Source organism: Zalophus californianus, chromosome 9, assembly GCF_009762305.2.
Source record: "Zalophus californianus isolate mZalCal1 chromosome 9, mZalCal1.pri.v2, whole genome shotgun sequence".
Classification (NCBI taxonomy): domain Eukaryota; kingdom Metazoa; phylum Chordata; class Mammalia; order Carnivora; family Otariidae; genus Zalophus; species Zalophus californianus.
In genome coordinates this window covers 97,715,842-97,741,180 of record NC_045603.1, presented here as the reverse complement: position 1 = coordinate 97,741,180, position 25,339 = coordinate 97,715,842, and the positions used below count along the sequence as shown (strand labels likewise).

Sequence of the window (25,339 nt, the reverse complement as noted above, 5' to 3'; positions counted from 1 at the left end):
CATAGATGGCTTTTATGATATTGAGGTAGGTACCCTCTATCCCTATACTCTGAAGAGTTTTGATCAAGAAAGGATGCTGTACTTTGTCAAATGCTTTCTCTGCATCTATTGAGAAGATCATATGATTCTTGGTCTTTCTTTTGTTACTATATTGTATCACGTTGATTGATTTGTGGATGTTGAACCCACCTTGCAGCCCAGGGATAAATCCCACTTGGTCATGGTGCATAATCCTTTTAATGTACTGTTGGATCATATTGGCTAGTATTTTGGTGAGAATTTTTGCATCCACGTTCATCAAGGATATTGGTCTGTAATTCTCCTTTTTGATGGGGTCTTTGTCTGATTTGCGGATCAAGGTAATGGTGGCCTCATAAAATGAGTTTGGAAGTTTTCCTTCCATTTCTATTTTTTTGGAACAGTTTCAGGAGAATAGGTATTAATTCTCCTTTAAATGTTTGATAGAATTCCCCTGGGAGGCCATCTGGCCCTGGGCTCTTGTTTGTTGGGAGATTTTTGATGACTGCTTCCATTTCCTTAGGGGTTATAGGTCTGTTCAGGTTTTCTATTTCTTCCTGGTTCAATTTTGGTAGTTGATACAGCTCTAGGAATGCATCCATTTCTTCCAGGTTATCTAATTTGCTGGCATATAGTTGTTCATAATATGTTCTTATAATTCTTTGTATTTCTTTGGTGTTGGTTGTGGTCTCTCCTCTTTCATTCATGATTTTGTTGATTTGGGTCATTTCTCTTTTCTTTTTGATGAGTCTGGCCAGGGGCTTATCAATCTTATTAATTCTTTCAAAGAACCAGCTCCTAGTTTCATTGATCTGTTCTACTGTTCTTTTGGTTTCTAGTTCATTGATTTCTGCTCTGATCTTTATTATTTCTCTTCTCCTGCTGGGTTTAGGCTTTATTTGCTGTTCTCTCTCCAGCTCCTTTAGGTGTAGGATTAGGTTGTGTATTTGAGACCTCTCTTGTTTCTTGAGAAAGGCTTGTATTGCTATACACTTTCCTCTTAGTACTGCCTTTGCTGCATCCCAAGGATTTTGGACAGTTGTGTTTTCATTTTCATTTGTTTCCATGAATTTCTGTAATTCTTCTTTAATTTCCCGGTTGACCCATTCATTCTTTAGTAGGTTGTTCTTTAGCCTCCAAGTATTTGAGTTCTTTCCGACTTTCCTCTTGTGATTGAGTTCTAGTTTCAAAGTATTGTGGTCTGAAAATATGCAGCGAATGATCCCAATCTTTTGGTACCAGCTGCGACTTGATTTGTGACCTAGGATGTGATCAATTCTGGAGAATGTTCCATGGGCACTAGAGAAGAATGTGTATTCCGTTGCTTTGGGATGGAATGTTCTGAATATATCTGTGAAATCCTTTTGGTCCAGTGTATCATTTAAAGTCTTTACTTCCTTGTTGATCTTTTGCTTAGATGATCTGTTCATTTCAGTGAGGGGGGTGTTAAAGTCCCCCACTATTATTGTATTGTTGTCAATGTGTTTCTTTGCTTTTGTTATTAATTGCCTTATATAATTGGCTGCTCCCATGTTCGGGGCATAGATATTTACAATTGTTAGATCTTCTTGTTGGATAGACCCTTTAAGTAGGATATCGTGTCCTTCCTCATCTCTTATTATAGTCTTTGGTTTAAAATCTAATTTGTCTGCTATAAGGATTGCCACCCCAGCTTTCTTTTGGTGTCCATTAGCATGGTAAATAGTTTTCCACCCCCTCACTTTCAATCTGGAGGTGTCTTTGGGTCTAAAATGAGTCTCTTGCAGACAGCATATTGATGGGTCTTGTTTTTTAATCCAATCTGATAGCCTGTGTCTTTTGATTGGGGCATTGAGCCCCTTTACATTCAGGGTAACTATTGAAAGATATGAATTTAGTGCCATTGTATTGCCTGTAAGGTGACTGTTACTGTGTATTGTCTGTAACAGTCAATGTTACAGACAATTGTCTGGTCTATGTTACTTTTAGGCGCTCTGTTTGCTTAGAGGACCCCTTTCAATATTTCTTGGAGGGCTGGTTTCGTGTTTGCAAATTCCTTTAGTTTTTGTTTGTCCTGGAAAATTTTTTTCTCTCCTTCTATTTTCAATGACAGCCTAGCTGGATATAATATTCTTGGCTGCATATTTTTCTCATTTAGTGCTCTGAAGATATCATGCCAATCCTTTCTGGCCTGCCACGTCTCTGTGGCTAGGTCTGTTGCCAAACTAGTGTTTCTACTATTGTAGGTTACTGATCTCTTCTCCCGAGCTGCTTTCGGGATTTTCTCTCTGTCTCTGAGACTCATAAGTTTTACTATTAGACGTCGGGTTGTTGACCTATTTTTATTGATTTTGAGGGGTGTCCTCTGTGCCTCCTGGATGTTTATGCTGTTTCCTTACCCCAAATTAGGGAAGTTCTCTGCTGTAATTTGCTCCAGTATACCTTCTGCCCCCCTCTCTCTTTCTTCTTCTTCTGGGATCCCAATTATCCTAATATTGTTTCATCTTATGGTATCACTTATCTCTCAAATTCTGCCCTCGTGATTCAGTAGTTGTTCATCTCTCTTTTTCTCAGCTTCTTTATTTTCCATCATTTGGTCTTCTATATCACTAATTCTCTCTTCTGCCCCATTTATCCTAGCAGTTAGAGCCTCCATTTTTTATTGCACCTCATTAATAGCCTCTTGATTTCGACTTGGTTAGGTTTTAGTTCTCTTATTTCAACATTTATTGTCACTAAAGATCAGATTTGGTCAGAACCAAATGGTCAATAAAAAAGGCATTGTCTTCACAATCCCAGGGGTCATCTCCTCAGAGTCTTTGAGCTAATCCACTATCTCTGCTGATTTTAAGAAGTGAGGCTATGCTAAACTGTGGAAAGAGCCAAGATGTCCATCGACAGATGAATGGATAAAGAAGATGTGGTATATATACACAATGGAATATTATGCAGCCATCAAAAGGAATGAGATCTTAACATTTGCAACGATGTGGATGGACCTGGAGGGTATTATGCTGAGCGAAATACGTCAGTCAGAGAAAGGTATCATATGACCTCACTGATATGAGGAATTCTAATCTCAGGAAACAAACTGAGGTTTGCTGGAGTGGTGAGGGGTAGGAGGGAGAGGGTGGCTGGGTGATAGACATTGGGGAGGGTATGGGCTATGGTGAGCGCTGTGAATTGTGTAAGACTGTTGAATCACAGACCTGTACCTCTGAAACAAATAATACATTATATGTTAAAAAAAAAAGAAGAAGAAGATAATAGGAAGGGAAAAATGAAGGAGAGGAAATCAGAGGGGGAGATGAACCATGAGAGACTATGGGCTCTGAAAAACAAAGAGGGTTTTAGAGGGGAGGGGGCTGGGGTAATGGGTTAGCCTGGTGATGGGTATTAAAGAGGGCACATACTGAATGGAGCACTGGGTGTTATACGCAAACAATGAATCATGGAACACTACATCAAAAACTAATGATGTAATGTATTAATTAACATAACTTAATTAACGGATCATAACATAATGTGATGAACATAGCATAATTAAAAAAGAAAAAATAAAAGAAAAAATATAAAATGCTTTTGAATATGACTTACTCATATTTTGTTGAGAATTTTTCCATCTATATCAGGAGTTTTTCTTTTCTTATGTGGCTTTCATATGAGAGTATTGCAGGCATCATAAAATGAGTTTGGGGTGTTCCTTCCTCTTCAATTTTTTTCTAGAACAGTTTCAGAGGATTGCCTTTAATTCTTTAATTTTTGGTGGTATTAGTAAGTGAAACCATCTGGTTCTAATATTTTCCTTTTTGGGAGGTATTGATTACTGTGTCCTTGCTCATTATTAGTCTGAGAATTTCTATTCCTTCATGATTTCTTCTTGGTAGGTTGTATGTCCCTAGGTATTTATCCATTTTGTAGGTCATTGAATTTACTGGTGTATGATTATTCACAGGAATCTCTTTTGCTCCTTGGTTTTTCTGTGGTTTCAGTTGTAATGTCTCCTCTTTCATTTATAATTTTATTTATTCATGTCTTCTGTTTTCTTAGTTAAAGTTTTGTCAATTTTATCTTTTCACGTAAAGATACTTTACTTAAATTTTTCTCTTGTTTATCTGATCCGTATTTCATTTATTTTTGCTCTGATCTTTGTTATTTCCTTCCTTCTGCCGCTAACTTTGGCTTAGTTACTTGAGGTATAAGGTTAGGTTTTCAACTTGAGATCTTTATTTCTGGTAACATAAGCATTTATTGCTATAAACGTCTTTCCTAGAACTGCTTTAGTATTCCATAGGTTTTAATATGTTGTGTTTCCATTTTTATTTGTTTCCAGATTTTTTTTGAATTCCTTTTGAGTTCTTCTTTGACTCACTAGTTATTTAAAACTGTATTGTTTAATGTCCACATTGTTGTAAATTTTCCAGCTTTCTTTCTTTCGTTGATTTTTAGTTACATACAATTGTGATTGAAAGAGATAGTTGTTATGATTTTAGTCTTCTTAGATTTGTTGAGCTGTTTTGTTGCCTAACGTGTGATTTATTCTGAAGAATTTTCCATATGTGCTTGGGAAGAATATGTTCTGCTTCTGTTGGATGGAATTTTCTGTATCTGTCTCTTTGGTTCATTTGGTTTAAAGTATGATTCAAGTCCCATGTTTCCTTGTAGATTTTCTGCATGGATGGTCCACCTATTTTTGGAATGGTATACTGAAGAACTCTACTTATTATTTTATTGTTGTCTATTTCTCTCTCTGGATCTGTTAGTATTTGCTTCATATATTTAGTACTCCAATGTTGGAAGCATATATTTACAATTGTTATATCCTCTTGACGAATTGACCACTTTGTCATTATATAATGGCCTTATTTGTCTCTTTTACAGCTCTTGACTAAAGTCTATTTTGTCTGTACAAGTATGACTACCCTTGCTTTCTTTTGGTGTCCATTTCTATGGACTATCTTTTTAAATCCTTTCACTTTCATTCTGTGTGTGTACTTAAAGCTGAGGCGAGTATCTTGCAGGCAGCATATATCTGGTCTTTTCGTTTTTATCTTTTCAGCTACTCTATGTCTTTTGATTGGAGAGTGCAGTCCATTTACATTTAGAGAAATTATTGATCTGTAGGGCTTAATCAATGCCATCTTATTAATTGATTTCTGGCTGTTGTATAGTTCTCTTGTTCCTTTCTTCCTCTTGCTGCTCTCTTTTGTAAATTGATGGTTTTTCATGGTGGTATGCTTTGACTCTTATTTTTATCTTTTGTGAATCTACTATAGGTTTTCTCTTTGTGGTTACCATGAGGCTTACACCAAACACCTTCATATAAAACAGTCTACTTTACACTGATAGCAATTTAACTTCTATCGCATATAAAAATTCTACCCTTTTAAATTTCCCCTTTTATGTTTTTGATGTTACAACTTACATAATTTTATATCATGTACCCATTAACATATTGTTTTAGCTAAAAAAATTTTTTTTTTTAAGAGACACACACACATACACAGAGTGCACGCAATCATGAGTTGGGAAGGGGGTGAGGGAGAGAGAGAGAGAGAATCTCAAGCTGGCTCCACACCCAGCACAGAACCTGATGTAGGGCTCGATCTCACAACCCTCAGATCATGACTTGAGCTGAGATCAGGAGTCAGACACTTAACCGACTGAGCCACCCAGGCATCCCTTAGCTATAGTTATTTTTAATAGTTGTATCCTTTAACCTTTATGCTAGAGTTAAGTAGTTAATACATTACCATATTACAGTGTTAGAGTATTCTGAATCTGACTATATACTTTACCAATGTGTTATGTATTTTCATATGTTCTCAGGTTACTAATTACATATTTCAGTTTGAAGAACTAATTTCAGTGTCTTTTGTAATACAGGTCTAGCGTTGATGAATTTTCTTAGCTTCTATTTGTTAGCAAGAGTCTTTATTTTTCCATCATTTCTGAAGGACAACATGCTGGGTAAAGTATTCTTGATTGGAAGTTTCTTGCTTTTAGCACTTTGAGTATATCATATCATTCTCTCCTGGGTTGCAATGTCTCTGCTAAGCAGCCTACTGATTGTCTTATGTGGATTTCCTTGTATTGAATTTTTTTTATGTTGATGCTTTTAAAATTCCCTCCTTATATTTGATTTTAGGAAGTTTTATTATAGTTTGTCTTGGATGAGATGATTTTGGGTTGAAATTTTGCGGTGACCTATTAGCTTTATGAGCTTCGATGTCTGAATCTCTTCCTTACTTTGGAAACGTCTCAGGCATTATTTTTTTAAATAAGCTTTCTACCCCATTCTCTTCTATCTTCTTCTGTGGCTCTGGTGATTAGTACATAGTTTCTTTTGATGCTGTCCTATAAATCTGATGGGCTTTCTTCATTCCTTTTATTCTTTTTCTTTTGCTCATCTGATTGGATAATTTCCATTGATTTGTCTTTTCACTCACTGATTCTTCAATAGCTTCTGCTATTGAAGCTCTTTATTGAATTCTTCATATCAGTAATTGTATTCTTCAGCTCCACTTGGAGCTGAAGAATACAATTTTATGAATACATAAAAAAAAGCTTTTTATGCTTTCTATCTCTTTGTTGAAATTCTCATTTTGTTTGTGTATTGTTTTCCTAATACTATTATATTGCTTATATATGTTTTCTTGTAGTTCTCTGAGCATCTTTAGAACACTTATTTTGAATTTTTTGTAGGGTAATTCCTATGTCTCCATTTCTTTTGGACCATGTACTGGAGGTTTATTGTATTCCTTTGGTGGAATCATTTCACCTTGATTCTTCTTGATCCCTGTAGCCCTGCATAGGTGTCTGTGCATTTGTAGGAGCAGTGACCTCTTCCAGATTCTATAGACTGATTTTTAAGTAGAAGATCTTCACCTGTGAGTGAGGGCACACTGTAGCATGCTGTGACTTGGGTGTAGTGATGCAGGGTGTCAAGTGCAGGGGTGTGTGGCAGCACTGGGTCTGGGGAGCATGATGTCTCTTCAGGTCAGGTTGCTGAGGTCCACAGCTTTGACAACTATATGGACCTTGGCAAGAACTGTAGGGCATCTGTGGTGGCTGTAAGAGCTGTTCGGGTCCTCAGGAGTGACTCTGGGGCTGGGGGCTGGGGACCAGGGTAGGCAGAGGTAGGACTGGAAGAAAATTCTTTCTAGCTAGGAAGTTCCTTCTTTGTACTGAGCAATATTGGCTTGAGGGATAGGATGATGCTGGCAAAATGTGCAGTCTTTGTGTTGCCAAAACTTCTCAAGTGTACTCACAAGCTTTCCCAGAGTGCCTTTGTTCATGGAAAGCTATCTAATTATTGATCATTTTGTGGGGTGGGGGGGGATGGAGTCTGGTGTCTCCTACTTTGCCATTTTGGTGATGTCACTTAAATAGAGTGTTCTTGAGTATAAAAATTTAGATTGACGATTTGTTTCTCTTTTGGATCATCTAAGGCTTCTCTACTCTGTACTGGCATCTCTTGTTGTTTTGGGGACTTAAATGTTAGTATAGATGTTGCTCAGTTGGAGGTAATGTGTACCAATTCTGTCTTAAAATTTTTTTCTTTGTCAGTTTTCTGCTGTTTTTCATCATTTTAACAAGAATAATTAGGTTATATTGTAGTAACAACCCACATTTCAGAAGATTAAATGAACAACATTTATTATTCTTACACTACACATTCTCTTCAGTTTGGCAGGGCCTCTGCTTATGATTATTCAACTTCTTAAGTTGTTGAATGCCTCCCTCTCTTATGCCACTACTTTAACATGAGGCTGTAAGATTTACTATGGTAGATGCATATAGTAGCTTTTATATATTTCTTTCTGAAAGTGCTACACTCGTTCGTTCTCATACTTTGTTCAGTAAAACAGATCACAAAGTCATGCTTAATTTCAAACAAGCAAGGAAGTATTGATATTTCCATGTGCCCAGAGAAAACTTGAAATATTGCTGAACACTAGTCCTATCTATCACATCCATGATGTGTCTACAAATAAATTCCTTTTTATATGGCTTGCTTGAGTTTTGTTGGGCTTATTCACTTTAAGGATTAGTGTCTTTCATGAGTTCTGGAAATTTCTTAACCAATATTTTTCAAATATTGCTTCTGCTCAATTTTATTTCTTTCTATGTGTGTGTTGCTCTCTCTCTCCCTCTCTTCCTTCTCATATTTCAATTTAAGTTGCTCCACTTTATGTCTCTGATCCTCTTTTCTGTATTTTTTATTCTTTTGTTTCTCTGTGCACCACTCTAGATAATTTCTTCTAACTTATTGTTCACTTTAATAATTCTCTTTACCTGAATTTAATCTGATGAAAAAATTTTAATTTCAACAAATATATTTTTCATTCATGGAAGTTCTTTTGGGTTTTACAGTTTTTTCTATGCATTTTTTTTTAGTTCCTTGAAGAATCCATAAAAAGTGTATTTTTATTTCTTTGAATATAGTATATGTGATTTTGATATAACCAACATCTAATATATCTAATATCAGAAGTGTCTGCCTGTTTCAGTGGTTTCTCTTGGTTATTGTTTTTTTTTTTTAAAGTATTTTATTTATTTATTTGTTAGAGAGAGCACATAAGCAGTGGGAGCTGCAGGCAGAGGGAGGAGCAGACTGTTTGCTGAGCAGGGAGCCCGGTGCAGGGCTCAATCCCAGGACCCTCGATCATGACCTGAGCCGAAGGCAGATGCTTAACGACTGAGCCACCCAGGCATCCCCTCTTGGTTATTGTTAATGGACCTTTGTTTCTTTGTGTATTTGTCTATTCTGGACAATGTACTGGTCATTTTATTTATGAAAATTCTTTATAGAAGTAATTTGAGGCCTGGCATGAAGGCAATTTCTTCTGTGAGGATCTTATTTTAATTTTTCCATGATTTTATGGCACTTTTAATAGTGGGCTACCTTAATAGAAGTGCAGCATTGATATTATCTAGATAATCTAGAGGTTCAAACTTTAAATGTAATTTTATACAAGGGCATGTCTATTTCAACTAGTATCCCAGCTATTGTAGAGTCTGTCTTCTGTTAGAGTTCTCATGTGGGTATGGGTTTGGGATTTGATTTGTGCCTCCTCACCATCAAAGGCCATAAATTAAACACATTTTCTTGAATAAGCTAATGCTGTCAGGTAAAAGCACATTCCATGCTCCTGTGTCTGAACGAATTCCCATTTTCCCTTCAGATTTGACCTGATTTTTCCTTCCTATCTTATCAGGTATTTAATCTTTTAAGATCATTTTTAGTATGTTTTATTCCACTTTTTATTTTATTTATTTTCAGCAGAAGAGATAAATTCAAATAACCAAGCTTACTATTCCTAAGAAAGTCTCCCGGAACTTTTCACAGTAATGAAATCATCTGCTTGCTTGTGTCACCAACTAGATACAAGCTACCTGAAGATAAGAATATTGTCTAATTATTTCTGTGTTTACAGCATTTAGCACAGGACCTGCCTCTTAATCCATTATTTTATTATTATTATTTTAAAAAGATTTATTTATTTGAGGGGGGAGGGGCAAAGATAGAGGGAGAGAGAGACTCTTAGGCAGGCTCCATGCCCAGCACAGAGCCCGACGTGGAGCTTGATCTCTCAAGTCGAATGCTCAATTGACTGAGCCACCCAGGTGTCCCTAGATGATTTTATTATTACTATTATTATTTTGACAACTTTACTATTAATAATAGTTTCTTATGCACTTTTAGGATCCCATTTCAATCTTTTACTCTCACCTCAATTTTAGACTTTAAAAAAAAACTGAGTAAGCTTCACAGGATGTCTCCCTTCTTCTACTATCTCCTTTACCTTCTTCACATTTATCTTTATTTCCTTCCTAGAATGTACCTCTTCAGGTGCTATGGATTGCATTGTGTCCCTTCAAAATTCATATGTTGAAGCCCTAGCTCCCATTTTTACTATCTTTGGAAATAGGGTCTTTAGGAGGTAATTAAGGCTAAATGAGGTCATAATGGTGGGGCCCTAATCCAATAGGATTGGTGGCCTTATAAGAGAAAGAAAGAGAGTGATCTCTCTCCATCTTTCCCTGTGTACACGTACTGTGAAAAAGCCACGTGAGCACACACAGTGAGACAGCAGTGGCTTACAAGCCAAGAGAAGACGTCTCAGAATGAAAACTGATGTACCAGCACCTTGATCTTGGACTTTCCAGATTCCAGAACTGTGAGAAAATAAATTTCTGTTTAAGTCACCTAGTCTATGGTATTTTGTTATGGCAGCCTGCCTGAGCAGACTAGCACACCAGGATTGTTTCCAAGTTCGACATCTTCCCATCTTTTTGATGCACCACATCTGATTTCCAGAGTGGAAGCATATGGAACCAGGTATAGACCTGAGCAGTGTGAAAGGTACCCCAGGGACCACATTTTGATTATAGTATAAGAAAAAAAATTCTCATTTTGCTAACCCCAATGTAAAGCTAATGGAGATGGTTCTAGGACCTTAGGAAATCCACTTCTCTGTTCCTGACGGGAGAGCAGGAACGTATTTCACTGGATAAGAAACTGATATGACAAGAAAGAGGTGGTTTAGGTCCCAGTTCCAAGTAGGACCAAGGTCACAGAATTGGCCACTTAGGAAGAAGCCTTATTTGGATGAAGCACTTAAGCCCCTTATATAAATCTCTAGCTTGTCCAACTTGCTGTTTTCTGACTCTGCAGAGAACCCCTAAATTAGTAATAGATCTCTGTACAACAAATTACTGCCAAACTCAGCAGCTTAAAACAACTATCTAGTATCTCATAGTTTCTGTGGACCAGGAATCTAGGCATGGCTTATCTGGGTCTCCTGATTCATGATCTCTCACAAGATTGCAATTATCTTAAGGTTCAATGGGACTGAATACCATCCAAGCTTATTTACCTGGTTATTGGCGGCATTAAGCCCCTGGAGGACTATCTAAACTGAGAGCCTCAGTCCCTTGCTGGCTCTTGACTAGAGGCCTCCCTCAGGTTCTTGTTATGTTGGTCTCTCCACATGCAGCTCATCATATGGCAGCTTGCTTCATCAGAGCAAGCAAGTGAGAGAGCAAGACAGGTCAACAGGAGAAACCAGAATTATCTTGAAACTTGATTTTTTAAGTGACATCGCATCACTTTTACCAAATTCCATTGGTAGACGAATGTTATTAGGTTTAGGCCACATTCAAGTGCTAGGAGGGTTATGTAAAAGTGTGAATATCAGGAAGTAGGAATAATCAGGACATTTTAGAGGCTGCTTACCACAGTCCTTTCTTCCAAAGCTAGACGAGAGTGTTCCTTATGGGACAGAGAAGGAATGGGCATAGTCCTCCACTGACTTCATGGGCCATGAACTGTAAATGAGATGGGAGAATTTGGGCCCCTATCAGCCTTATGTGTACCTACTGAGAAGGCAGCAGTTAGAGTCATCTGAAGGCCTGTCCTCATTTGTATTCATGGAGCTGAATCTTACTTGCTTGTGAAAAATAATTGTGTACATTTCCTCCCCAACTCCATGTTCAGTGATGCCACATTGGTAGCTTAAAATTGACCACAGTGGGAATATTTATACCACAGAAATCAACAAATGCTATACATGAGAGGGTTTTTTTTTTTCCTCCCCTGGAGAGCTCATTTTTTAATAGTTACCAGCATACCACTAATATGCTAAAATCTTTCCTGTGTCCTGTGTTCTGTGTTTATGTTTCTCTTACAGTTACGGAGCTAAGGCTGATGAATGGGGGCCACCGCTGTGAGGGGAGAGTGGAAGTGAAATACAAAGGAGAATGGGGCACGGTGTGTGATTACAAGTGGTATATGGAAGCTGCAGATGTGGTGTGCAGACAGCTGGGATGTGGACATGCTGTTGATGCCCCCAGACGGGCTCATTTTGGATCAGGGGATGGGCCTATTTGGCTTTTTCAGACTGTTTGTGAAGGGACAGAATTAACTCTCAATGACTGTCATCGTTTTCCTATTCAAGACTACCGTAATCAACGCTTGTCCCATAATTGGGATGCTGGAGTAGTCTGCTCAGGTAAGGCCTGTCTGATCTGTCAAGGGGATGCCCAGTAGGAATAGCCTTGGTTTCATTCCTAGAATAACTAACAGGATCACATGCTTGGGTGAAGACCCCAGTCACACAGTGACTCCTAGAGTATTAGGTGCTCAAGGAAGCATAAGGACTTGCTTGGCCCTGGACAGTGAAGGCTCGAGACCTATGGATCACTGGGTCCTTCAGATCTCTGTGGTGTGTCATAAAAGGTAGGAAGGTGGGGTCAAATGTTTCATACAGGTACAACTGCTGGGTTGTCCCCGTATGAAATTAAGTTTCATCGTGGTAACTATTTTGTTTTCTTTCATGAGAAGGTCAGTCAGGTAGAACCACAAGAGGGGACAAGGGAGAGATTCAGGGAAACGAAGCCTATTTTACTTGCAAGTCCTAGAGAGATGGAGTCATTAACGTTGCAAGGGGGCCACATGGAAGAAGTGCCAAGGGAGCAGGCTCAACCAAGCAGGTGGAGAGCCAGGAAAGAGAGGAAAGACCTGTGGCTAAATGACCATTTTGGGGGTCAAGGTGGAGTACACAAAACATTTGAACAATTCAAAAACATTTGAATGTTACTAGGTCACAGTCAGAGCAGGGAAAGAAGGGGCACTGGTGGCAAGGTGTCAGCCTTATCTCATTGGTGCACCTGGTCACCTGGGTGGTGTGCTCATAGCCTGTTCATGAAGACATTGAGGCAGTAGGAAAATATTCAATTTTAAAATGTATAATATAGTAGCAGGAGCAAAAGAAATACTAAGGGCAGTGAGGCCGAGAGAACCTGAGGTGGCACATAAGAAGTGCTCCATTCTGCCTAAGTGCATTTGGCATATGCCAAAGTGGAAGCAGCAGAGACAGCAATGAAACTAGAGTGTGAATGGGTGGAGTTGGTATTTGCCAGAGATGTTTTCAGTAGTTATCACAATGATTGATGAAAAGGTCCGTCACTAATGCCATCAGAACAGCTTGACTTGAGGAATATACTATCAGATATCACAGTGAATTCCCTAAGGTAGGTTGTTGCATCTTAAAAAAGGGCCACCACATCTGACGGAGTGGTGAGAAATGTGGAGATATGAGTACATTTGACTAGGTCTATAGCAACCTAACAGCATGATCCTATAGCCAGTGAGCATTTTTGTGATCTGCATGATCACTGGAAAAGTGATTTTTTCAAATTGTAACTTCAGTGGATCTTTGGTGATACTAATTCAGGTCCTTAAAAGTACAATTATTTTCTTTTTTGAGGCATGATTGATGCAAAAATAAAAAACCTTGTATTTACTGAATGTATACAACTTGATGAGTTTGGAGGGAAGTATACATCTGTGAGAGCATTAGCACGATCTGTACCATAAAGCTACCTATCATCTCAAAAGTTTCCTCCCATCCTCTTTATTATTATTTTAAAAAATATTTTCAAGGGGCATTTGTGTTTACTACCTTCAGTTAGAATTTTTTTTAGGGCGCCTGGGTGGCTCAGTTGGTTAAGCGACTGCCTTCGGCTCAGGTCATGATCCTGGAGTCCCAGGATCGAGTCCCGCATCGGGCTCCCTGCTCATCGGGGAGTCTGCTTCTCCCTCTGACCCTCTTCCCTCTCGTGCTCTCTATCTCTCATTCTCTCTCTCTCAAATAAATAAATAAAATCTTTAAAAAAAAAAGAAAACTTGTTTTCTGGCATTTCAGGTAACATTCCTTATTGTCACAATGTCCTAATCATGGTATCAACTGCAGATAAACTTGTGGAAACACTACAGGGGACCTGTCTTATTTTGATAAATCAGTATCTGAGTCAAAATAGAGTGTGTGATGTTGGAAATTCTATTACTATCTTAAGAAAATTGATGCTTTTGATATTAATTCCAGTTAAGGTATACATAAAGATAAAAAGAGTTTGAGAGTAGAATGGCATCTAAACTTTAATTTTGTTTTTTACTCCCTGATTACCATTACCATTGCTTTAATTTAAATTCTCATATTTTAATGAACTGTTTCAGTTTACTTTGACTAATCTCTTTGTCATCAGTTTCTACTCTACATCTGGTTCTATATTTTCCAGAACATGTTTTAATGATGTAAAGGGAAGTCAAAGTGGTGGTGATGTAACATTGATAAGAATAGGAAATGATGTTTTTGCAAAATTTTAAATTTAAATTGAATTCTTGGAATTCCTTTCTGTCGATTTTAGGAAAGGGGTATGAAAGAGAAATTTCAGCCTCCTAGTAGAATTGTTAGAAATAAAGTATTGTGTTTAGCAGAAATCCAGAGGTAGAAAGAATGATCTGTGAAGAGTATAGAGGACCTTGTTTGAAATAAAAAGGGGATTTCAGAGGGTTTGGGGGAGGGGGAGGAAGGTTGGGGAGGGGCTTCACAAATCGAGAAGGGCTACATCACTGAGGTACAGAACGGGAAGGGGATGAAGATGCAATGAACTTCAGGAGGGGAGGTTGGGGACTGAAGATCCATGTTAATTCATATATTCACTACAGCTTCTGTTTTAGACTTCTTGTTCTCATTTCCTCTCTACCTCTCCTCCTCTATGTTGATGCAGGAGTTGTTTTTGAGCTCCAAGGAAGTGCAGGTATTTGAAGCTTGTAACTTTCTTTGTGGGAGATTTTTATAGTATGAGTTCTATTTCTTTTTTTTTAAAGATTTTATCTATTTATTTGAGAGAGAGAGAATGAGAGAGAGAGCGAGCAGAAGCCAGGGGGAAATGGCAGAGGGAGAGGGAGAAGCAGACAAGGGGCTTGATCCCTGGACCCCGGACCACAATCTGAGCCCTGAGCTGAAGGCAGATGCTTAACTGACAGAGCCACCCAGTGCCCCAATATAATATGAGTTCTATTTCTTTAACAAATAAAGGAGTACTTAGATTTTCCATTTCTTTTTGTACCAGTTTTTGGTAAATTGTGTTTTTCAAGTAATTAGTTTTCAAGGACTCATCCTATTATAAATAAAACTTTCAAATTAGAACAAAACTTGTTCATATCGTATCTTTTGCATATTGATAGGATCCCTAATGATAACCCCCTTTTCATCCCTGATATTGTTAATTTGTGTATTTTCTCATTTTTTCTTTATTGGGTCTACTAGAAGTTATCAGTTTTATATTCTTTTAAAAGAATCACCAATGAACCCTGTTGATTTTCTTTATTGTAATTGTTTTCTATTTCATTAATTTGGATTCTTAGTTTACATTCTTCTCTTTTGGTTATGATTTGCTGTTTATTTTGTAGATTCTTGAGTTGGAATCTTAGATATTTATATTTAATTTTTCTTTTGTAGTCTATTTTTTGTGTGTGGCCCTATTTAAACTTTCTTAGCTAAACTATCCTCTTTTTTTATTATGTTGTTAGCCACTGTATAGTACATCATTAGTTTTTGACGTAGTGTTCAATGATTCATTAGTTATGTATAACATCCAGTGCTCATCACAACACGTGCCCTCTTTAATACCCATCACCCTGTCACCCCTTCCCCCACCCCCTCCCCTCTGAAACCCTCACTTTGTTTCCTGGGGTCCATAGTCTCTCATGGTTCATCTCCTCTGATTTCTCCACCTTCCGATTTTCCTTCCCTTCCCCTCCTCCGTGCTATTGCTTATGTTCCACATATGAGTGAAACCATATGATAATTGTCTTTCTCTGCTTGACTTACTTCACTTAGCATAATCCCCTCCAGTTCCATCCATGTCGATGCAAATGGTGGTTATTCATCCTTTCTGATGGCGGAATAATATTCCATTGTATATATGAACCACATCTTTTTTTTTGGCAGTTGATTTTTTATTGTTATGTTAATCACCATACATTACATCATTAGTTTTTGATGTAGTGTTCCATGATTCATTGTTTGTGTATAACACCCAGTGCCCCACGCAGAACGTGCCCTCTTTAATACCCATCACCAGGCTAACCCATCCCCCCACCCCCCTCCCCTCTAGAACCCTCAGTGTGTTTTTCAGAGTCCATCGTCTCTCATGTGAACTACATCTTTTTTATCCATTCATATGTTGAAGGGCATCTCAGCTTCTTCCACAGTTTGGCTATTGTGGACATTGCTGTTATGAACATTGCATGTGCCCCTTCTTTTCACCACATCTGTATCTTTGGGATAAATACCGAGTAGTGCAATTGCTGGGTTGTAAGATAGCTCTATTTTTAACTTTTTGAGGAACCTCCATACTGTTTTCCAGAGTGGCTGTACCAGTTTGCGTTCCCACCAACAGTGTAAGAGGGTTTTGTATTCTAATGTATGCATTAAGGAAGTGTCAAGGCTCTAGACTTTCTTCTAAGCACTGCTTTAGCAGTATCCCGCTAAGTTTGATATTACGTGATTTCTTTTGTATTTTATCATTATGAAATAGATCTTCTTTATTTTTAAATATATTCCTTGCCCTATAGTCTTAGTTTGTCTGATATTAATATAGAAAACAACAGCTTTCTTTGATTAGTACTTGCATGGTCTATCTTTTCTGACACTTTTAATATGTTTCTGTATTTATTTTTTTACTATTAATTTTATTTTAAAGAGGAGGGGAAGGGCAGAGGAAGAGGGAGAGAGAATCTCAAGCAAGCTCCATGCTCAGTGTGGAGCCAGATGCAGGGCTCGATCTCACGACCCTGAGATCATGATGTGAGCTAAAATCAAGACTCAAATGCTGAACTGACTGAGCCACCCAGGCACCCCTGTTTCTGTGTTTATATTTAATGTATATATGTTTTTGCGGACGGTATATGGTGAGTCTTACTCCTTTTCCCTAGTTTTATTGAGATATAATGGAAGTGGTGTCTTACTTCTATTCAGTATGATTATCTTGCTTTTATTTGGAGCATTTAAATTATTTCAATCTAATGTAATTATTGATATGCTTGGGTTTAAGTCTACTAACTTGCTATTTGTCTTATGTATTCTTTGCTCCTATTTTAATCTTTGAGTATTTTTAGTATTCTATTTTATTTACTCTGTTGGTTTATTAGATATATCATATCTAATGTATTCTTTGTGGTAATTCTAATGTTTTTTAGATTTACCATAATGTTGAAATTATTACTCTTTAATCATATTTTAACTCCAAATAATATTGTATCACAATATATAATGGAAGACCTTACCACGGTATACTTCCATTTCCCTCTTCTTGTCATTTGTGCTATTGTTGTCATAGATTTTATTTATAAATATATTATAAATCTTATAACACATTGCTGTTATATTTGCCTGAAATATTCTATTATTTTAAAAATGAGACAAAGTTTTTTATATTTACCCACAGATTTATCATTTACAGTAGTCTTTATAAGCTTTGGGTAGATCCACGTTTTCATCTGTTACTATTTTCCTTTAGCTTGAAGAAATTTCGGTAATACTTTTGTGTAATGCAGTTCTGGTGGCCTCAAGTTCTATCATTTTTTATTTATTTGAAAACATTTTCATCTTCATTCAGTTTTGAAATGCATTTTCACAGGTGATTTTTCTATCTTCTCTCTTTGTGCTTCAGAGAGAAAGCTTCTGTTGTTCTCTGTTTAACTTCATAATTCTTTTATTCTGCAATGTCTAATCTTGTAAGTTAATCTAGATAATTTCTCATTCCAGATATTGTATTTTTCAGTTTTAGAAGTTCCATTTAGTTTTTTTCCAGTTTTTAAAAATCTGCTTTATGTTTCATTGAGTATATTTATATAAATGGTTTAAAGACTTTGTCAGCTAATTCAATCATCTAATTTCTGCATGTTTTTAATGCTTACTCTTTAAAAATTAAAAAAAGTAAAACACTGATGAAGAAAATGAAAGAATATACAAATAAATGGAAGAGTTGTCTTGTGTTCATGGATTGGAAGGAGGCTATTCTTATATCCTAGGGTTTCAAGAGAGACGGCTCGAACCACACCCTTCCTCTCCTGACTCTCTGAGCTTTCTTAACATCCAGATTCATCTTTCCCACTTAGGTAACATAAGAAGTTCATGGAATATTTTGCCATAAAAAATTATCAGATAAGATTTGTACTCACAATTATGGATTGGTTATAATGTCTATATTTCTAATATTGAGTCTGTCTATAGGGTGTCATGCATTCATGGATACAGACCTCATGGTTTTCCCTATCTTCAGTCACTTGAGGGTTGTCTTCTGGGAAAGGAAGCTGACCAGAATTTGAGCCCCACAAGTCTCAGGATGACTTTCTAACCTGTCTGGCTGACAGATCTCTACCGTCTTATAGCCCATATCTCTCTGGTTTGGTTTTGTTCTTCATACTTCTGTACTCAAGTTTGAATGCCTACATATTATGCAGTTTCCTTGGGCTCAAATGAGGAATTCGCTTCTCTAACCAACCCCAAAGTATATTTTCCTAATGTTCAGCTACTCCAAATAATCTGTTTTCAGAAACTGACTCATGGAGGTCCCATTCTGACACCACTATTAAGTCCTCTTCTCATTCCCAATGCCTGGGAAAAGAAAACTTTTATTATGACATGTCATGGTCATATACCATTGTCCATGACATGTCACTTCTAACTGCCAAGCAAGAATCATGAACACTTACTTGGTTTGGTTTTCTTTTTTCTTTTAGGATTTGTGCGTCTAGCTGGAGGGGATGGACCCTGCTTAGGGCAGGTAGAAGTGCATTCTGGAAAAGACTGGGTTCCGTTGTCCGATGGGAACTTTACATTACTCACCGCCCAGGTCATCTGTGCAGAGCTAGGGTGTGGCAAAGCTGTTTCTTTCCTGGGGGATGTGTCCTTCAGAGAGTCAGATAGAGTTTGGCCTAAGGAATTCCAGTGTAAAGGGCACGAACCTGAGCTCTGGTTTTGCCACAGTGAGTCCTGTCCAGGAGGTGCTTGCCACCGTGGGGCTGTTCAAGTTTTCTGTTCAGGTGAGATGCAGAGTGGGACTTCAACCTCGCCACAATACTCTCCCGGGGTAAAAAAGACATGAGATTTGGCTGAAAACTTGTCTTCTCCTCCTAGTGTACACAGAAGTCCGACTCATGAAAAATGGCATCTCTCAGTGTGAGGGACAAGTGGAGATGCATATTTCTGGACACTGGAAAATGCTTTGCGCCTCACACTGGAATATGGCCAATGCCAATGTTGTTTGTCAACAGCTTGGCTGTGGAGTCGCTGTCTCTACTCCAGAAGGAGCATACTTTGTGGAAGGAGGTGATAAGATTTGGGAAGCTCGGTTTCACTGCTCAGGGGCTGAGTCTTTTTTGTGGAATTGCCCTGTGACTGCCCTGGGCATTTCTGATTGTACCCATGGAAACACAGCCTCGGTGATCTGTTCAGGTAAGAGAGAGGAAAGGACTAACTGGTACTCAGGATGCTCCTTGAATGAAATGTCCCTAAGAGCAGAGAGTGTGGAAAAATTATTTTAAAAATGAGATAATCCATGATAAAATATGGTTCTTTTCATTGTTTGTTTGCCTTTCAGTTCAAGGCAAGGAATATTAAGAGGGATATCTTTTAAAATTAACACTATTATTTAAATATAGCTGAGTATTATTTACAGAGAAAGTATGTAGGTAGTAAGTGTGTACACAGTAACTGTGTAACCCCAATCCAAATCAACAAAGAGATCATTAGCAGCACCCCAGAAGCCACATTCATACCCTACCAGTCACTATGCCTACCCTCCTGTCTGAAGAAAACCAGTCTCCTCACTTCTATGCTATAGAATATTTTTTCTATTTTGAACTTCATATAAAATCATAGAGTATGTTTCATTTTGTGTCTAACTTCTTTGATTCCATACCATGTGTGCAATTCATGCATGTAGTTGTTTATAGCAGTGCCTCACTCATTTTTATTATTGTAAAGTATCCCATTGAATGACCGTGTGACCAGGTATTGATCCATCAACTGAGGGTGGAGTTTTGATTTATTTCCAGTTCTTAATTATTAGAAGTAGTAATGTTATAGATAGTTGTGACAGTGACTTGTGGTACAAATATGTATGTATTTATTTTAGGCGTTTAACTCTCGACTTTCTTTTTACTCTCTGAATGGTGTTTGTTGATAAGCCAAGCTCCTCACTTTAACAAGGTTCAGTTTATCAACTTTTTTTTTTTTTTGCATAAAGTGCTTCTTATGTTCTTTGAAGAGAACTTTGTCTACCCTAAGATCCTGAAGATATTCCTCTATGGTTTAGTTATCTTTATTTCACGTATAATTGTATAGTCCTGGAATTGATTTTCACATGTGATAGGCATCAAATTTCATATTTTTATATGAATATCCAATAGACTCAGAATTCTTCCATAAAAAGACACTTTCAGTGCCACCTTTTTCATAATGAGTCTATAGTACGTCTGAGTCTTCTTCTGGACTCTAATCTGTTCTGTTGTTTCCTTGTCTATTCTGGCATGAATGCCCCAGTTCAGAAATTATTATAACTTTGTAGTATGTCTTGATATGTGGTAAAGTTACATCTCTAAACTTTGTTGTTTTTCTTCTCAATTGTGTTGATCATACTCGGTCTTTTCCATATAAATTTTAGAATTAGCTTGTCATTTTTCACCGAAAATACCTTGATGATCTAATCCAAGATGGTGACATAAGAGGCTCCTGAGTTTACCACCTCCTACAGACACACTTTTCCAACTCTTATAAGTGAGGTAGGAATTATTCTCTCTTTTTAGTTCTTTGGAAGATTGGGTGTTAATTCTTTTTTTTCCCTATGTACTAAACTTTTTATTTTTAAATAAACACAAACTTACAGAAAAGTTGCAAGAATCATGTAAATATCAGAAAGGACCATAAATATAAAAATCTGACAGGGACATTAGAACAAAGGTGAATTACAGAGCAATTTTCCTATATGCATGCAGTATTCATGAAGAAAATGTTAGCCAATTGAATCTAGAGATGTACAAAAATTAATACACCACAACCAAATAGAGTTTGTCCCAGAAATGCAGTTAGTATAAGATATACCAATGAACAAAACTAAACAAAAAAGGAACCACATAATCTTTTCATCAGAGGGGGAAAGACATTTGAAAAGATTCAAGAAGCATGATAACATTTGTTAGCATATTGAAAATAGAAGGAATTCCTTCAGTCTGTTAAAGGCCATATAACAAAAATCCAGAGTAAATGTCACACTAATGATGAAATATTGAAATATTTTTTCCCTGGGATGGAGATGGAGATGATATTATTATCTACTACCAATTTTAGAGAGCAAAAAAATTTAAAAGTATAAGAACTAGAAAAGAAGAAATAAAACTTACAACATGATTCCAAAAATTGCTTAAGTGCAGAAAACCCAAAAGAATCTATAGTTAGATTATTAGAAGTTACAGTCTAATTATAACATTGCTGGATACAAAATCATGTACAAAATATATTTAAAAAAACAATTTTTAAATTAATATTAATAGATAGTATCAATAAACAGAAGATAAAATTAAAAAATGTACTAGTAAAAAACATAAAACACCGGGGAGAAAATCTAGTCAAAGACATAAAAGATTTCCAAGAGAGATTAAAGATGTAAACGATGGACAGATACACCACATAAATGAATTAAAAATACTAAATATTGTCAAAGTCACTTACCTCAAAGTCTATCTGTAGATTTGCTCCAATCTCAATCAAAATGTGATCATTTTCTTAGCAAAAAATTTTTAAATTTCAGCTTTCTTGAGGTATAACTGACAAAATTGTAAGACATTCCAAGTGTATAGTGCAGTGATTGGATATACATATACATTGTGACAGGATTCCCCCCATTCTGGTTAATTAACACAGCCATGGCTTCACAAATTTACCTTTGTGTGTGTGTGTGTGTGTGTGTGTGTGTGAAAACATTTCATAGCAAATTTCAATTATATAATATGATGTTATCAACTATAGTCACTATGTTATGCACGAGACCCTCAGACTGATTTATGTTATAACTGGAAGTCTGTACATTTCTGCAAAACTGTCCCCATTTCCCTCACCCCACAGTCTCTTGCAACAGTTATTCTACTCCATAGTTCCATAATTTTGATTCTGTTTTTCCTTCAAATTCTTATTTACATTCTAGTTAGTTAACATATAGTGTAATATTGGTTTCAGGAGTAGAAGGTAGTGACTCGTCACTTACAACACCCAGGGCTCATCACAGGTGCCCTCCTTAATGCCCGTCACCCATCTAGCCCATCCCCCGCCCATCTTCCTCCATTAACCCTCAGTTTGTTCTCCATAGTTAAGAGTCTTACAGTTTGCCTCCGTCTCTCTTTTTTTCCTCCTTTCCCTTTGTTTGTCTGTTTTGTTTCTTAAATTCTACATGAGTGAAATCATATGGTATTTATCTTTCTCTGACTGACTTATTTCACTTAGCATCATACTGATTTTGATTTTTTTTTTTTTTTTTAGATTCTACCTAAAAATGTTATCATGTAGTACCTGTCTTTCTCTTTCTGGCTTATCCTATTTAGTGTAATGTCTGCACTATCCATCCATGTTGTCCCAAATGGCAGGATTTCCTTCTTTCTCGTGGCTGAATAGTATTATATTACATTATATATACGACACATCTTCTTTATCCATTCATCTCTTGATTGACTACCATTGTTATAATTCTGTTACCTAGTTCATAAGCCTGATTCAGAATTTGCCAACTGTCCCTAATACATATTTCACAACAAAAAAAGAGTTGAGGAAATATGCTGCATTCACTTCTCATATCCCTTTAGTCTTTTCTAATCAGGGACACTTCTCTAATTCAGGACACTTCCTGAATCTTGCTTTGTATTTCATGACATTGACTTTTTAAAGAATACAGGCCAATTATTATGTAGACTCTCCTTCCAATTTGAGCTGTGGCCATTATCAGGAGAATTAAATCTTGTGGAAGCCTGGTAAATTGGTATTAGATCCCATCCTGCCTGAATGCAAATTGGGATTTGGCAGTATTCAAAGTAGAAATTGAAAATATTAGCAAAGCCAATCACTGAACACCAATCTTCCTTACCTTGTTGCACAGTATGAATCCTGTGTTTCTAGTTTAATTCTATTTTGGTCAATATATATATATATATATTTTTTTTTTTCCCTGAAAAACACATTTTAGTGATTTCAGCCCTTTGAAAATTTTTTAAATCTCATTTTGGGGGGGGTATAACATGTGATCAGCCTTGTTAAATGACCTGTATGACCTGGGAATAATGTGTATTCTGTGGGTTTGAGGTAAATAAATATTTACTGACTGATTTTTCTGGTTTGCTCTCTTAGTTACTGAGACTGATGGAAGGTATTTTCTGGTTACTATTGCATAATACATTTCTTCCAAATCTAGTCACTTAAAGCAACCACTTTAATTTACATAACACAGATCACTGCTCATTTCCCCTCCAGCTTCCAGTCACATTTTCCTTACCTCCTGTAGTCCTCATTGACAGCATTGCCCCAGCCCATCCAGCTTCTGCCTGCTACTGTGTTCCAAAGGTAATGTCACATGTTTTAGGTGGCATCACAGTTTTGGGCTATTACGGATAAAGATACTATGAGCATGCATATACAAGTCCTTTTGAAGACAAACATTTCATTTGTCTTCAATAAATACTTAGTACTGTGGCAAGATTAAGTTTTCTGGTTCCTATCACTGCATAACAAAATATCCCCCCAAACCTGGCAGCTTAAAACTCCTTTTTATTTTTGCCCATTATTTGCTGAATAAGGAATATGGGAAGGGCTCAGATTGGCAGTTGTCTCTTGGGGTGTCTCATGAGGTTGCTTTTGGATATCAGCTGAGGCTAATGTCATCTGTACACTCAACCAAACTGGGAATTCAGGATGGCTCACTGACATGTCTGGCAGCTGGAATGTTCAGCTGGGTTGTTGACCTGAGCACCTGCATATGATTAGTCTCTCCAGCACGATAGTCTCCTCAGGGTAGATTTCCCCAGAAGCAAATGTCCTAAGTGAGTTCAGGGGAGGCTGCCTGACTTTTCTCACCTAGTTTTGAAAGTAAAGTAGTATTACTTTCACTGCATTCCATTGCTTACAAACGACTCGTGAAGGCCAGCCAAAATTCAAGTGAAGGAAGCATAGATGCCCACCTCTCCAAGGATGCAGTATCAAAGATTTTGGGGTATGTTTAAAAACCACCAAGGTATATGAAATAAGTGATTGTGGATTTTTAAATTTCTACTTTTAGTTCTGTACATTGTGCCTTTATATATCTAGGACTTAGTAAATATGAATGTTAGACTTTTTCAGCATGACTTTATGTCCTTGCTTATATTTTCCACTTTTTGGCCTTTCTGGGCCTCATTTTTGTTGTATTTCCTTCTGATTTTCCATTTTACTATTTCTATCTTGTCCTGATCTAATGGGCTATTATACTCACCCTTTGAGTTCTTATTTCAAAGATCGACTTTTTCAGTTCTAGAATTTTTATTTGATTTTGTTAATATTTCTCTTTCAAAATTCTATCTTTAATTCCCTGAACATTTCAATCATGGTAATTTAAACTCCTTGTCAGGTTACTCTAATAACTGGATACCCTGTAAATTTCTTTCCAGTGCCTCTTTTATCCTTCTGGATTTTTGTCAAATCTCTTCTCTTTTATGCCTGAGTATTTTTTTTTTAATTTTAATATTTTTATTTAAATGTAATCTCTACACCTCCTGTGGGGATCGAATTCACAACCCTGAGATCAAGAGTTGCATGTTCTACAGACTGAGCCAGCCAGGCACCCCTTGCCTGGGTATTTTTGATTGACAGACATCTTAGATGAAAAATTATAGAAATCTTTCAGAAAGGATTTTATTTTCCTTCCTCCCGGCAAATGTTTATGGACAGATCACTTTGTTTAAGGGAATTGAAGCACTTAGACACTGGGCACCTATCCCTCTGAAGAATAGTCTACGTTCAGTTCACTTTTCCTTCTATGGTACAAAGGCTCTGGTTTCAGGGTGCCTCCTCCTTGGCTGACCCTGAATTATATGGTGTACCCTCTGAGCCCTATGAGTCTGGCAAAACCTCTGCTGAACTTTTCAGCCTCTTAGCTATAATCTTTGAATTGACAAAGGACTCAAGGGGAAAGTGGCTCACGTCTGCCCTTTACTTTTCTCTTAGAGCTTGGCTCCAAAAATTCTCACTGCCTTGGTAGCTCTTCACCACTTTCAAGCAATACTGATATATCCCTACTTTCAAAAATTCATTCTTAGTGAAGCACTTGGCTTGACACTAATCTGGAATTGTCAGAAGCAGAACCTTTCATAAAGAGGTGAAATCTAAAATTACAGTAACATTACTGTTATGTTACAGCTTTCATCTCAGACCCCAGCCCTAGGTTACTCTTTAGTTTAACTCAAGTTTCC

General features: G+C 37.1%; 1 protein-coding gene across 5 annotated transcripts in view; it reads left to right on the top strand.

The window, feature by feature from the left end:
- LOC113922148 (antigen WC1.1-like) overlaps window positions 1–25,339 on the top strand; it is a 46,589-nt gene that overhangs the window by 9,108 nt on the left and 12,142 nt on the right. For 4 of the 5 annotated variants that reach the window (XM_035729285.1, XM_035729284.1, XM_027594023.1 and 1 more), the window contains 3 exons: window positions 11,694–12,014; window positions 18,596–18,898; window positions 18,993–19,310. In XM_035729285.1, coding sequence (XP_035585178.1) covers window positions 11,711–12,014; window positions 18,596–18,898; window positions 18,993–19,310 — 925 coding nt within the window. In that variant the 5' untranslated portion in view covers window positions 11,694–11,710. Of the gene's footprint in view, window positions 1–10,077; window positions 10,182–11,693; window positions 12,015–18,595; window positions 18,899–18,992; window positions 19,311–25,339 lie in introns of those variants that run through there. The other variant, XM_035729283.1, reaches the window with a different exon arrangement.